We start from the raw sequence: 14,436 nt of genomic DNA, 5'->3' as shown, positions 1-14,436 counted from the left end.
ACACCACCATGGGCTTTCTGCCCAGACCTGCCACAACCTTCTTCACTTATAAACAGCAACTGTTTCCTTCTGCTTTCCTCTCTCTCCCTGTTCACAAAAAAAATCAGAGTATTTAACAGTTTCTTCAAAGAAGAAAAAAGTATCTGCCAAGCCTATTGTGATATCCTCCAATGTTCCAACATCTCCTCCCTCATCTACTTGCCATGCTGGTCTTTTCAATCTCCTTCTCCCTGCAGGTTCCATCCTTCCTCTGTCAACACATGACAAGCCTCTGGTTTTTCCAGCCTGCAGTATTAGTAACTTTTCCCTTCTATTTGAAGTGCCATTTTTTGATTGTACTCACTCCCCCACACCCTCAACTTTAGTCTTGTCATCATCTTCTCTGCACTCAGTGAAGACAAAATCTGACTTGTCCATTTCCTCTTCTCTTCCGTACCATACCAAAAAAGCATCCCACAGGAGTATGAACTGTACTAAGAACTTCTGCAAACTAGCAGCACTGAGTATCTGCACTCAGAAATAAGTTAACTCTGCTAGACATTGAGCCAACTGAGTGGCAGATCCTTCGTCACTGGAAGTTTTTAAGACAGGCTCTGTTTTGACAACAACAAAGTTCTCATCCATTACAGCAATGCAAGGTGGAAGTATCCATGTGCTCCAGAGGGCAATGGAAACAAGAATAAGACGATGGATAGCATGACTTGCCTTTGATGCAGAGGAGGCTTATGATTTCTATTAATCAGGTAATAAGACAATGGGGTATGTTAATGTACAAGACTGAATTGTTTAGAAGAGAGAATGCAGATCGCTCAATATGGAGTTTGTTATGCTGAACTTTCCTGCCACAGAGAAGTTTGATGAAGTGTCTGTAGACCATGGTGATTGTAATGACAGTAATGGGAGTTATGTAATCATAACTATATGGTTAAAAAATAAATTAAATTAAGTGGCTTAACTGGAATGTGAAATATAGGCAGATACGGCTTTATATAAACACATACATTAGATGCTTTTGTTAATAAAGGGCTTGTTTAAAAACCAGTTCTTTGGGACTCCCCAAACATAATACTTTTAGTATGTTTTGGTCACTCAGTTGTCCCAAGTCAAAGAAATTAGAATTTACAAGCTATACAAAGGGAATAACTAATTGCTAACAAAGCTTTCAAAGATTCCCTCTGTAACACTAATAATAAAGGAAAGTTAACTTCTCCTGCCGAGGTAGATGCACATTTCTTGTGATAGCATTACTGTGATGGATCAGAACCAAATTTAGCAAAGACAACCAGTGCTTACTAGAAGTCATGTAATCACAGTCCGGTTTCCTGTTCAATATTTGGCCTAAGAGGACACTCAACAAAAGTATTATCAGGAAAATATTTAGGTCCTAGTATATGCAGGTACTCCCCTCTGCATGCAAAAATTTACACACCTGTGAACACAAAAATACCCATGACATATGATGTCAAGGACAGCTTTGCATGTTCCTCAAGAAATAAAAAGCTTTATCGGTTTGCCCCAGCAATCAGTAAGTAAAATGTTAAGACATTTTTATCCAAAATAGGAAAACCATAAATGTTTTCCTTCCAAAGCTCCATCTCCCATTACATGCCTAGTCACTCCCATTAGAGATATAAAAGCAGCCAATTAAAACATTCTCATGGCCTTAGTTCACATTTTGTTAGGATAGGGTTTTGCTCGTCACAAACAGACTACAGAACCTGCTGTCAACACCTGGTGTCTCTGGCTGGCACCATCTGTAGAAGTGACTGGACTGTAGAAAATTGGGAGGACAAACATCTTTGAATCAGAGAGACAGAAATTTCTAGGCATAAGCATGCTCTCAGGAACAGCCAAGCTTCCTCTTCCACTATCCTCTGGCCTCACACTAAGCATGTTGCAGAGAGGAAGGTTATGAGCCACAAACCCCAAGAGGAGTGTGTGTCAAAAACTTACATGTGGAAGGGACAGCAAGCACCGGCTATTGCACTCATATGCTTCTTTGTGTCTTCCAAGTTCATTTAAGGAGCGGGCTTTCCGGAATAGTGCTCGGATGTTCTCTTTGTCCAGACTTAAAGCCTTCTCGCTGTCTTCCAGTGCCTTCTCATATAATCCCTGCATGGAAGAGAACACCTGGAGTCCACTGAGGCACAGCAGACTAACTCCTCCTTGTGTAGGAATGCAACCATTCTCTCAGCAGAAAACAGGAATATAAGTGGCAGTAGTACTTATATTTATTACCTCATGCACAGACCAGCGTGCAAACACCAACATTACCAGAACATTTTCTTAAATCTTGCAAAACACAAAACACTTCAAAGTCAGTGAATGACAGAACTAAGGCTTCTTGAGCAACCTTTCCTTGTCTTCCCCCTTATCTTGGGCATGTTATACTTGACAGTCTTTAATTATGTGGCCCCTTGTGAATTTTCAGGGGACTCAGCCTCATTACAAACAGGATGGACTTGCTCTGGGGTTGTGCCACAAAGGAAAGCTGTTACTTTCCACAGTAAAATGGAACCATACAGCCTTTTAGAGCAGAAGTATTTCAGAATCCTTTTCCATGTGTGTGCTGAAAGTTCCTTCAATAACCAAACCCTTCTTACTGTCTTCCAGTGCCTCTCTTGAGGAGGCAGGAGCCTTCAAGCAGTACTCAAATAGTATTCCAGAGAAATACTCACTGAGAACTGGAAAACACCGGTTTGAACTAACTCCTCACCAGCGTCACCAGAACTGCATTGTCTGTATCTTAAGCTTGGCCCTGTCTGTCACATCCTTCCTCTGGTCTTGCAAGTCACAGTGCAATAGTGGGGAGATATCAGAGTTATCTGTGTGTCACCATCTCCTCTAGTGTTCAAGCAGGGAGCAAACAAAACCAACTGAAACCCCTCCTGACACCTTTTCCAACTGCACAGCACTGCAACCATGATGTCCTCCCAGGCCCCTGGGGATGGCTTGGGAAGGCACTCACCATGGCAAAGTAGCAGGCAGCTCGGTTGACATGCAGCTTGCAGAGCAGTTCCTTTGGGATGGTCACCTCATCAGAGGCTGCATAATCCGCCACGTTCAGCCCTTCTACATACTGTACCAGTGAAAGCTTGAAATCCTTCTCTCGAAACAAATCATTGCCCTCTGCAAACAAGTTTCTCACCAGCTTCTGCAAAAAGGCCTGGGCAGCAGGGAGAGAACAAACAGATTGAAGTGGATATTCAGAAACAGGAGAGACTCCCCAATTTCCCATTCCTTTCCATGTGTTTTAGCAAACTTCTTGCCCACTAAGATGCTCCTGCATTCCCACCCTAATGTAAAACATCAGTTTTCTAGTAGAGGAGAATAATCCAGTCAAATCCCCTTTCTTCCATCCAGTCAAATCCCCTTTCTTCCTGAACACTCAGTTGTCTTCTCCTTTCCCTGAAAGTTGTCATTGTTAGAACTTTAACACTTTAAGTTACAGACAAATTGTGACAGACCATCCCACGTTCTTCACTTTTGGTATGTAAACTAATGGCTGTGCAACAGAACAAGTCTTGCTAACCAGAGGGCTCCCAACTTCAGCAAACAAATTCTCCATTACCTCATAATCTTCTTGGCTTAGGGGTAATGTGGACCTGAAGAAAATGAAGAGAAAATACTTATGAAACAGGCATCCATGCAAACAAGGGCTTTTGTCTGATGAAGAAATCATCTTTCCGGTCCTGTTGTGACCTCAGTGAGTTACTGAACATTTTATCACTACAAAGGCAGCTGGGGCAAAGAGAACAGTTAGGGAGCATTAGAGCATTATGCTCAGTGACGGTCACAGTAGTGTCAAGTGATGGTAAGGTCTCAAAGGGACTTGAAACTAGAGGAATCTTATTCTCAGCTATTTTCTGTGCATACACAATTCTCTGTAGTGTGCCTTCAGACAGTCACCTAAAAAACCCACATCTTTGATAAAGTCAGGTGAGGGATTGCCATGAAGAATACAAGTGTATTTTATGTGCATGTGGCTCTAATGAGAGGAACCAGACTGGCACTTCAAGACTTCCTCAAATCCTTTGTGAAACCAGAGACATACAGTGATAAATGCAATCACTTCCTCTGCCGTAACTTAGCCATATGCCTTTAGGCCTACCCCACAAAAGCAAGGGAGAAAATAATGCAGGTTCAGGAGGCCATTTAACTCCATTTCTGTTGGCCAAGGCTGCGCCACAAAGCTGGCAGTGGTTGTGTGGACAACATCCACCTCACAACAGGACTGAGACTTAGAAGAAAGATTCTGTTCTTCAAACTGGACCATCCAAGTCATCCAGGCTAGGTCCACATGTATTTATTTTTTTCTCTTTAAGGTGAAATCAGTAGGCTCTAGAGCAACCCTTGGCACTTTTCATAGCCTTTCTCACCTACACTGCACACATGATCTTACTGGTTACAGAATAAACTTCTTTTAGCTTTCATCTAATCACCATCTACTCCTTCAAATTAAGTACTGGAAATGTCATGGCTTTGTAGGAAACATTCATGCTGTTTATAAACTTAGACTACCTCTTTTGCATCAAAACACACTAACAAATGGCACTGACCCTGGTTCAGAGTCCAAGACACACCCCAGATGCATGAACAAATTTCTAAATTATTTTCTTCCCAGGGATCTTGGGTATTTTTATAAATGCTACCAAAATAAACCTCTCAATTGGCTCTCTGAAACTGGCTTATCAGCCCCATTTAGTCTCAGACTGGGGGGAAAATATCATGGCCACACCACAGGATATAAATATGTAACATGGAAGGTTTAGGGGGGTTTTCTTACTTGAGAGGCACAGATTTCAGCCACATTAATTACAGGACTCAAAGCAGTCCTAAAAAAACCCCAAACCAATTTCATTACCATCTTGCTACTTCCTTACTCACCACAGAAGCCAGACCTGAGTTTGAGGCCTTTGCTAAATCAAACATTGGAGGGAAAAAAATACTACTTTATTTTATAAGGAAGTACTTGGACTTGTAACTACTACTGAAGCAACCACTTCAAGCTGTAAAAGGCCACATGAAATTCATATAAGAGTGACCTGAGGCATCTACCAGGCTGGAAACTGTGGAAGAGTTCAGGTAATCCTTTTCTCCTATAGGCACCATATGGAGTATTTAACAAGTTACTTACCTTGCTTTCCCCACCTACAGAATTTAAACACTGTCTCTCTTCCTAAGAAAAGTGGGATAACATTGTTGAGAGAACACTTTGAGATCTTCAGGCTGAAGATGAAAGTCCAAGTACTATTGGCATTATGCTGACTATAAAGATCATCCTGAAAATGCAGTGCAGGGCAAAACCCAAGGAAATTAAAATGACAGAATTTAAAGGTTAGGGAGCTGGCAGGACAAGAAGCACTCAGAAAAATCACAGTGCAAATCCTTAGGACAGTGTTGCTTTCCATGAATAAAACTCAAATCTGTGAATTAGGAAGAACTCAGTTCCTGCACTCCTCGATGGAAAGACAACTGCCTCCAAATCCACAGGGAACACTGAGTTTGTCCACTTACTGAATGAACTGAAGTCCTTTCTCTATTTCTTGTTTCCTCTTCTGTCTCTCCATTATACTTGCTGTGGAGAAAGAAGAAAAAGAAACAACACAAAATGAGTCATTTTAGTTCTTGCTGGTAATTAAACAGCACAGTATTTTGTTTATGCCTGAATTTACTACTAATAAAATGTTCCAGAAGAGATGACCTGAACACTGAACCCCATGATTTATCCTACAGAGACAGAACAACAACCAGCTCACTACCAAGTACCTGCTTTTTCTCACACACCACTGACAGGATACATGGGCAAAGAGGAATTACTTCAATTTGAGCTCTCTACTTAGGCTGCCAGTAAATAAAGCAATGGGAACCAACTGTTATCACGACTGCCTTCTAGGAAAGGGAAAAAAACCAACAACACTTTCTCTGCACTGGCAGCCATTTCAGGAATTTGTGCTGAGACCCTCCCATGACAAGCAGTTCTGACCATTATTTATGTGGGGCAGATTTAAACTGGTTTACTGCACAGCATGTGAAAGAAGTAATCTATGTAAGGTGTATGGAGGTACAGCACAAAGAGAGACACAAAGGAAGGAGATGGAATTGCTTGCCACGGTCCACGTAAAAGGACAATATTGAATCTATACAATGGGGATTTCATGCTGAAAATCTGCAGGCTAGAGCAGCACAAACTAGGGAACACTGGACTGGAGAGGGAACAGAGTCCCATCCTGCAGTGTTTTAAGTTGGGGTGGGCAGTGCCTCAGGAAGGCTCAAGAAAGTTATCCACACTTAGAGACAAACATGGGCACAATAACTTGCCTGGTTTTGACCAAACCCAGTCTGGTCTCTGCAAGCATAGACAAATAAGTAATATGATGAAGCCATTTTGGATTTATGACCTTTTTCTCACCTAAAATGGGTTTCAATCACATTATTACATACATGAGCTTCATCCCCTGCAGTTCAGAAGCAAATTTTGGAATGGCTCCTCCCTAACCTTTCTTCAAGGTACACACGTCTGCCACACAAGAAAAGAACAACAAACGGGAGAAAGAATGGCACTTGGTGCCCAAACAGAGTTGCTAGTGACAGCAAATTTCACATCAACCAGCTGTGACCACAAATAATGCTCAGCACTTGAGGAATAGGAACTTGGGGACAAAAGCAGCAAGCACAGAAACACTGAGATAAGGTGGAAATGAAGACACTGTGCCTTCCCAGCCTTAAACTACCTCTGAAGAGATCATGAGAAAAACTGATTTCTCTAACTCAACACTACAACAATTTGGAGAGCATTATCACCCAGCTCCCTCTTACATTAAGACCATCCCTATCATTCTAAGATACCCTGCAGTATCTGTGGCACATTCACTCTGGAACTGGGTGAAGGGGCCTTTAAGGTACACAAAAATCAATCCTAACAACTCAGCAAGCCCTTATTGATTGTGCTCCGTGACACACAAAATGTAGAATTGATACCTGCCCTTTATGAAGAAGGAGAGCTGGGGGAAGGGGGAAAGACAGGAGAGAAAGACCAGAAAAAAGCAGCAGCAGAAGAAAGCAAGAGCTTCAAAGTGACACTGTGCAGTTTATAAGTGATCGGACATTAAATTTGGGAGCAATCTGGTTGAAGTAGCAGGTAGATTTTAAGCAGCTGCATTTGGAACAGGATGGGCAGTGCAGGAAGAAAGGGAAAGCCAATAGACAAGGTGAGTTATGATCAGCATCTCTACAAAGGTTTTTAACAGAAGTGATGGAGAAGAGCTGGTATACTACAGTGAAACACCAACCGGAAAAAGGCCTGGAATGATTTATAAATAGCCTGGATGAGCAATCAGGAAGAAACAAGGAAATTTAACAAAGAGACTGAGGTTAATATGATCACTAACTCAACAGACAGATAGGCTTGAGGGGTGGAAAAAGACACATAGGCAATTCACTTGATATTTCTCTTCGTATGAAATTCTGCAAAGACAGATGAAGTAAGAGAGAACAGACAAGGGGAAGATCAGCAGTATGAACCATTTCCACATAGACAGCAGTGCAAGACACAAAAGAGGACAGAGCACTGTAGAAGAACTGCAAGGGCCATCAGAGACAAGAGTGGGGAAAGAGTCACTACAGGAGATAACAAGAGATAAACTGGGGCAGGGAGAGAAGAGGTGGCAAAAGAGTCAAGTGGACCCTCACAAAAGCTCATAGGGAAGGCATAGCGAGGAAGGAGGGGTTTCTAGCAGTCTGGTCCTTGAATATATTAAAAGGCTTGAAATGCCCCAAAGAGCCTTTTCTTGGACCCCACTTATTGCATCCTCTGTGCCTGGTCTAGGAGCTCCCTTTCGGCTGAGGTTCAGGTATACTGCCTTGTTTGAGCTATACCTGTCCTCAGTCCTATCTCTGGGACAAACCTTGGATCTACACTGCAGGCAACTTGTCTCCAGTCCTGTCTCTGGCACCATCTCCTACTGCTGGACTTGCTGGTTGGACCCTGGACCCGATCCACAACCTCATCTTCTTTGGAACTGTTTGATAGACCATTGCTCCTGGCATCTAGTTCTGCCTGCACTGTTCAGATATGACAACTATACCCAGTGAGGGTGGGCTTTGCTGGTGACTGTCATCACCTTTGCTACTCACTGGTCCTCCCCTGGAGAAGCAGCCCTGCTCCTGCTGGTCCCTGAGCCATGAGCCATGCTGGAGAGAACAAAAGTCAGGAAAGTGAAGCAGCAGCCCACAGTCTGGTGAAAAGGGAGATTATTGGCAGCTGTGGGGAGAGCAGTTGAACCCTGGCTGGTCATCACAGTCAGTGGCTGCATTCCAAAATGCTGTGGCACACCTTTACAATTGTGTAATCCACAAAACAAATCACCACTTCGAAAAACTTCTGATATGCACAGGCTACTTTTTCTGAGCTCACCTTTTAAAACACTCTGCAAAAAGCGAAGCAGAGATCAGTACCTGTTCTCACTGCTCCCCTGACCCCACTGCTCAAACATCCCATGCAGCAGGATGTGGGCATGTGTTACAGTGAGAACTGATTACTGTTGCTTGCCCCCAGAGAAGGGCATTCAAACATTACTGACCCAAACCTAGAGTGCAGCTAAAGGACTACCGGGAATGGCTCCAGAAAATCTCGTTTCTAGAGTTACCCAACTCTTCTTGCACCCTGGACCTTCCCTTCTGGTTTTTTCTCTCCTCATTACCATTGCCACTGCATCCAACATGAGTATCTCCATCTTTGCTTCATGTGATGGCTGACCAAACTGTTGCATCTCTCTAACAACACCCAGCTACAGTTTGATCCTTGCTACCGAACCCTCATAAAAAACTGCATACTGTTTACTGCAGGCTGTTTACTCTCTGCAGTCCTATCCATCTTCCACAGTGAGTGTTCTTCAACCCCAAACCCTCCATTGTCCTCTTTAGACATAAACCACAGGCATGATCTCCCCTCTGGACTGTTGCTCTTTGATACTGCCCCACATTCCCGTCTCCTTGCAACTGAGTGACCAGCTTCCTCTGCTAAAGTTCAGGCTTTGTCACAACTTTGCACATAAGACTCATCTCCTCATGGCAACGCTCAAAATGCACACCATGTGCTGCTGCCCCAACAACTTCTTGCACACCTCTCAGAATAACTACCTTTCTCTTTAAGCATGACTTCACACCAGCACCCTCCTTTGTGTGTGGCAGACCTGTCCGCTGTCCTACCTGCGCCAACCATGGCTGGAGGTTGCCATTCAGATTCCTCTTTTTGCTCTTCACACCTCCTCCCCTACCACCTCACCAGCAAACTCAGTCACTTAGGTCTCCTCTCATCATTCCAGCCTCTCTGCTGTGCTTCATTCAACCCTCAGACCAAGCCACACACTCTTACTCCTGCAAATCCAACACACAGCAAGCCACCCATCCATGCAACACTCCAGTTCTGCTGCACACCATCCCACAGCTACTGTCTAATTAATTTTAAGTGAAGGGCCTGTTTAGGTTTTTCTCTGACTTTTAAACAGTTTTAGAAACACAGGAGAAAACATTTCATGAAGCACTGTGTCTCAGTCTTTCCTCCCCCCACCATCAAATCTGTCTGTCCAGACTTGTCTACTCAAATCACCAGAATTCAAATCCAGAGTATTTATATCCCCACTGCAAAGCTCTTATCCTTTCAGTCCAGAGAAGTTTACCCTCTCTGGTCCAGTATCTAGAGAGAAATTTATTCACATTTCATCAATGAGTTACAAACTACTTGCCAGCCAGAAATTAAATGCTGCAGACAGACAAAATGGTTTTCTTGCCTTCAGAAGAAAGCATGAGCCAGTCAACTGGGTGACTGAATCAAAAACTGGGTAGATAAGCATTAGATGGTTAGATGGGTGGAGACTCTACAAGATGAACAAAAAGACTTGAATTTACCTTATCAAGGACACAGGTGTTATTCCTAACCCTGTCAGAGCTGAATTTGGGCAAAGTTTTTCACACTGTATTTCTGGGATGGCAGTGAGTTCACACCAGACCGACTTCCAGGCTTTGACTGTAACATTTCAGCCAGAAATAAGTGCACTGAGATGCAAGTGGCAGGTTGTAGAGCTGAGACTGGAGCTCCCCAGGGAAAAGGCTCCAGAATGCAGCGGTCTGCAACATGGGAGTTTTCCACTGGCTGTAGTTTGACCACCTCAGTGGTGCAGCAGAATAGGTAACCAGGCACATGTCAAGCAAAGGACAAGCTGCAGAGCCCACTACAAAGTTGGGCTCCTGCTCACTCCCGTGGCTGCTTTCTGGCATGTCCCACTCCCTGTGTTTGCTTCTCACAGCCAGCATCTCCTGAACTCCCCACACCATGCTGTGCCCACCAGCCCTGACAGCCCCGTCCCTCCACACACAGCCATCCCATGGTACTTCCACGCTGCAGTCTCACATCCCAGAGCCCACTAGTGCCACTCCTGCTCTGCAGCACCACTGGGGCCATCGGGGTGCCACCAGCTTCATCCAGCAGTGTTCACTGCACCCAGTGAATGCAGAGCGAGGCAGTGACAACCCCTCACTCCTCACTGAAATAAAAGCAGTGACCATAAGTTTCCCCAGGAGAGGGATGGCAGTGGCAGCTAAAGCCTCAAGAAACCAGCCCAGCCTGGGTCACTCCATTTTCTGTCCCCTTCAGGTTCGTGCTCCACACAGAACACCCCCAGGTACCACAGGCCACCCTTCCTCCTTCGTCCCCCGCAGCACAGCCACGGAGCGAGGAGCGGGAGTTGGGGTGACAAGCCCGTCCCTCGGCCACTTGAATTCGTGCCCACCCAGCTCGCCCTCCCCTGCCTCATCTGAAAAACTAAATGCCGGGGCTGTTTCCCAGTCGGATGGCGCGGGAGCCCTCTCGCCTCCTCCTCCACCGCCCGCACTAGGCCGCGGATCCCCGGCCTTGCGTAGAGGCCAGGCTGGCAGAGGCGCCACCTCGGCCGGCCGGGGCGGAGGGGCCGCGGCGCCTGTTGCGGCCCCGCCCGGCGGATCGCCACCACCCCGGGCCCGCGGGCAGGGCACATCCACGAAAACCCAGGAAAACAAACCGAAACATACTCTTCCTCCTTCCCTATCCCCCATTCGCTTAAATAAAAATCACACATTTCCAGAAGTCTGGGAGGCGGCTTTAAGAGGGAAAAAAACCAACAAAAATAAACACATAACGTCCCCTGCCACCCGGAAACTGTCTAAAACATTAAGGAATTAAAACCAAAACAAACAAACCCACAAACAAAACCAAAACAATCTCCTCATTTGATGAACTTTGGAAGCCCCTCCGGAGGGTGCATCCAAAGAGCAATCCCAGCAGGGCTGCCCTGCCGTTCCATGGGGATTGTACCAGACACGGGGAAGCTGCAGCCTCGGCACAGACCCGAGCACAGACCGACAACCTGCAAACCACAAACACGCACAAACGCCATTCATACTAAGTTTTCCATATAAACCAGGGGCTCTTCCCCTGGCTATCCAATTTTAGACTACCACCACATTTTTTTCCAGGGGGTGGGATTAGGATCTCTGACAATTCTTTTTTTTTTTTTTTGCAAACCCCACATTTTAGCTTCAAAACCTCGCTCGTGTTATTTTTCACTACTTTTTTTTTTAAATTTGCAATTACACAACGTTTCATCTATGCATTTACTATCTGAAACCTTTACTTTCTAATGAAGCAACATCCAGATTTTCTTGTTTCTCAAGTCCACCCCTTTCTACATACACAAACACACACACACACACACACACACACACACACACACACACACACACGTACCGAATTGCTTTAAGACAAAAATAACCCCCCCCAAATAAAAATAAAGAACTCACCTCTCCTCGGGTTTTCCCCCCCACACTATGTATAAACTTTCCGTGATAAATGGTATTGTATTACTAGAGATATTATTAATGTATTATTACTAGAAGTAATAATAATAGTAAGTGCTATTTAATTATAGAAGGCAGCATTCTGCTGGTGGATCGGCTGCCCCTGCAGCTCCTTCCATGTGCCTCCTGAGCTCTTTACTTTCATTTCCAGGTCTCGCTCTCGCTCGCTCGCTCTCAGCTGCACCAGCAAGAGAAAATGCCTCCCTGCATATCCTCTGGGCCCTAGAGGCTACCGCTTTCCATTACAAAAATTCACAGATCTTTCCCTTGTGGCTGCTCTGGAGATTCTTTAAGGTGAATTAGGCTTAACCAAAAGAAAAAAAAAACAACAACAAAAAAAATCAGCGGTCGACTCTCCGTTCTGATTTTAATGCAACGTTTTTTTTCCTTCCTGAGTATTTTTGCTGATATAAAAAATATACTCCAAAAGAAAGCAGAGCAGCCTCTGCAGAGGGATTGCATGGATAGGGATGCAGCAATGAACTGAATTAAGAGAGGGACACCCCCGGGATTATCACGAAGCAGTGACCCCTTTGCCCACCCACGTATGTTCGCTGGCAGGGGGCCAGAGCCGCTGCCTATGTCAGAGAATTATCTGCCCCTGCCAGACCTTCCTCACTCCACCCTGCACTGCTGGGGGGATTCCTGTAAATAACACCTTCAGAAAACATAAATCTTTTGGGGGAAAGGAATACACACTATATATATGTAAACACACATTTATATGTTTTTATATATATAAACATACTAATATTATATTTTATACCCTTGGGTATTATACAATCTACATATATCCATAATATATACACACACGTACACTATATATGTGTATATGCACAAATATTTTTATTTTTATATTTCATAGAATCATAGAATCGATTGGGTTGGAAAAGACCTCTGAGATCATCAAGTCCAACCCTTGGTCCAACTCCAGTCCATTTACCAGATTATGGCACTCAGTGCCATGGCCAATCTCAGTTTAAAAACCTCCAGGGATGGGGAATCCACCCCCTCTCTGGGCAGCCCATTCCAATGCCTGATTACTCTCTCTGGAAAGAATTTTATTCTGATCTCCAACTTCAGTTTCCCCTGGCAGAGCTTGAGCCCGTGCCCCCTTGTCCTGTTGCTGAGTGCCTGGGAGAAGAGACCAACCCCCACCTGGCTAGAACTTCCCTTCACATAATTCACATTATATTTTTAAATTTATATTATTTAATATTTCTATTAAATATTTTTATATTTATGTATGCACATGTGAGTTTAGGCACTTTTTTGGAACCAGATTTTTGCCTTATTTTCATCCCAAATCCCTCAATATTTCCAGAAAGTGAACGGAATCTCCACATCAAAGCCCCAGGAACAAAGCTGCTGGTGGGAAGCAAAGGGGGCCCGGTGGCACATATTGTTATGTGATGGGAATAGTTGTGAACACACGGATACACAGACCACCTTAGATGTAGGGGGTGGGGGCTCACCCATCCCTGCCCAGCTCCACTATCACTAACTTCAAATAACTTTCTGAAATGAGTTTTGTGCTCAGCTCCCAGTAAAGCCACCCTGGTAGAACAGGTTTTCCTCTCACTAAAGGAGTCTGTCTATGATTAGATTAATCATTTCCAGGCTGACACGGTTCAAATTACCAGCTTTTTTCCAGTATAATCAGTGACATGTTTACTCCTGAGTGCCTCACTTCTCTATTTACAGTGACCCACAAGAGTGTCACTTAGTGCTTTGTAGCTAAGCAACTCCAGCAAGATTCAGAGGCAGGTGGAAGGTAACATCTGAAGTGTGCGAAACTTGTTTAATATTTAAAACAAGTTGATCAGAAAAGCAAAGACTTTATTATACTGAGTAGGATTGGCTTCTGGCAGCACTGTCAACACAAGAAACTGATAATTTATGAAATATAGGTTATGAATTGCAATGTACCATAACATTGGAGAACACTGTCTAATGCCCTTCACAATGTTTTATCACAATGCACAGTTAACAACTTAATTCTTGTCCCCCTGGCACAGGTAATTACCCAGTATTTGGGAGAATGACAGGGAAGAGAATCAGATGTACTTGATATAATCCTGTTTATTTTTAATAAATCACGAGGAACTAGTAACCACTGTCAAATTTCTTGTTATATTTTCCAGGTTCAAGCTTGTTCTCAAGATCACAGTAATTTATTCCCTCATCAGCTCTATGTATTCTGGCAGCTTTATGCTTTCACATACAACCATAGTCTAGTCAGTGCTTAAGTGCTTTTTAATTTTCTTCAGTTGAAAGAAAAACTCCTTATTATTTGTAAGGTAAATTTTGCTCCAGTTTTCTATGAGGTTGCTGGGCCAGTTTATAGCTTTTCTTCCTTCTGCTGCCACGCTGCACAAAGAACCCTCACTGTATTTTGTATTCCCCCAGAAGGAAGAAGGCCTCCCATGCCCTTGCACCTCACTCCAGTGTGCCAGGTCACCCAGGATCACCAGCTACTGACATCCTTTTCTTGGGTCCACATAGGCATTTGCTGTTGCTTCTTAAAACCACAGCTGGGAAGGT

At 44.1% G+C, this 14,436-nt stretch overlaps 1 protein-coding gene across 4 annotated transcripts in view; it reads right to left on the bottom strand.

Moving 5' to 3' along the window:
• ZC3H7B (zinc finger CCCH-type containing 7B) overlaps window positions 1–12,280 on the bottom strand; it is a 48,040-nt gene extending 35,760 nt beyond the window's left edge. For 2 of the 4 annotated variants that reach the window (XM_071551850.1, XM_071551851.1), the window contains exons 1-5: window positions 11,836–12,280; window positions 5,518–5,578; window positions 3,572–3,605; window positions 2,969–3,166; window positions 1,954–2,112 (exon numbers count right to left, since the gene is read on the bottom strand). In XM_071551850.1, coding sequence (XP_071407951.1) covers window positions 1,954–2,112; window positions 2,969–3,166; window positions 3,572–3,605; window positions 5,518–5,570 — 444 coding nt within the window. In that variant the 5' untranslated portion in view covers window positions 5,571–5,578; window positions 11,836–12,280. The remainder of the gene's footprint in view (window positions 1–1,953; window positions 2,113–2,968; window positions 3,167–3,571; window positions 3,606–5,517; window positions 5,579–11,835) is intronic. The other 2 variants (XM_071551848.1, XM_071551849.1) reach the window with 1 other exon arrangement.
• Between the last annotated feature and the right edge of the window lie 2,156 nt (window positions 12,281–14,436).

Source organism: Pithys albifrons, chromosome 3, assembly GCF_047495875.1.
Source record: "Pithys albifrons albifrons isolate INPA30051 chromosome 3, PitAlb_v1, whole genome shotgun sequence".
In the NCBI taxonomy this organism is placed as follows: Eukaryota; Metazoa; Chordata; class Aves; order Passeriformes; family Thamnophilidae; genus Pithys; species Pithys albifrons.
Note: the sequence above shows the minus strand (reverse complement) of the source record. Positions and strands in the feature narration are given on the sequence as shown.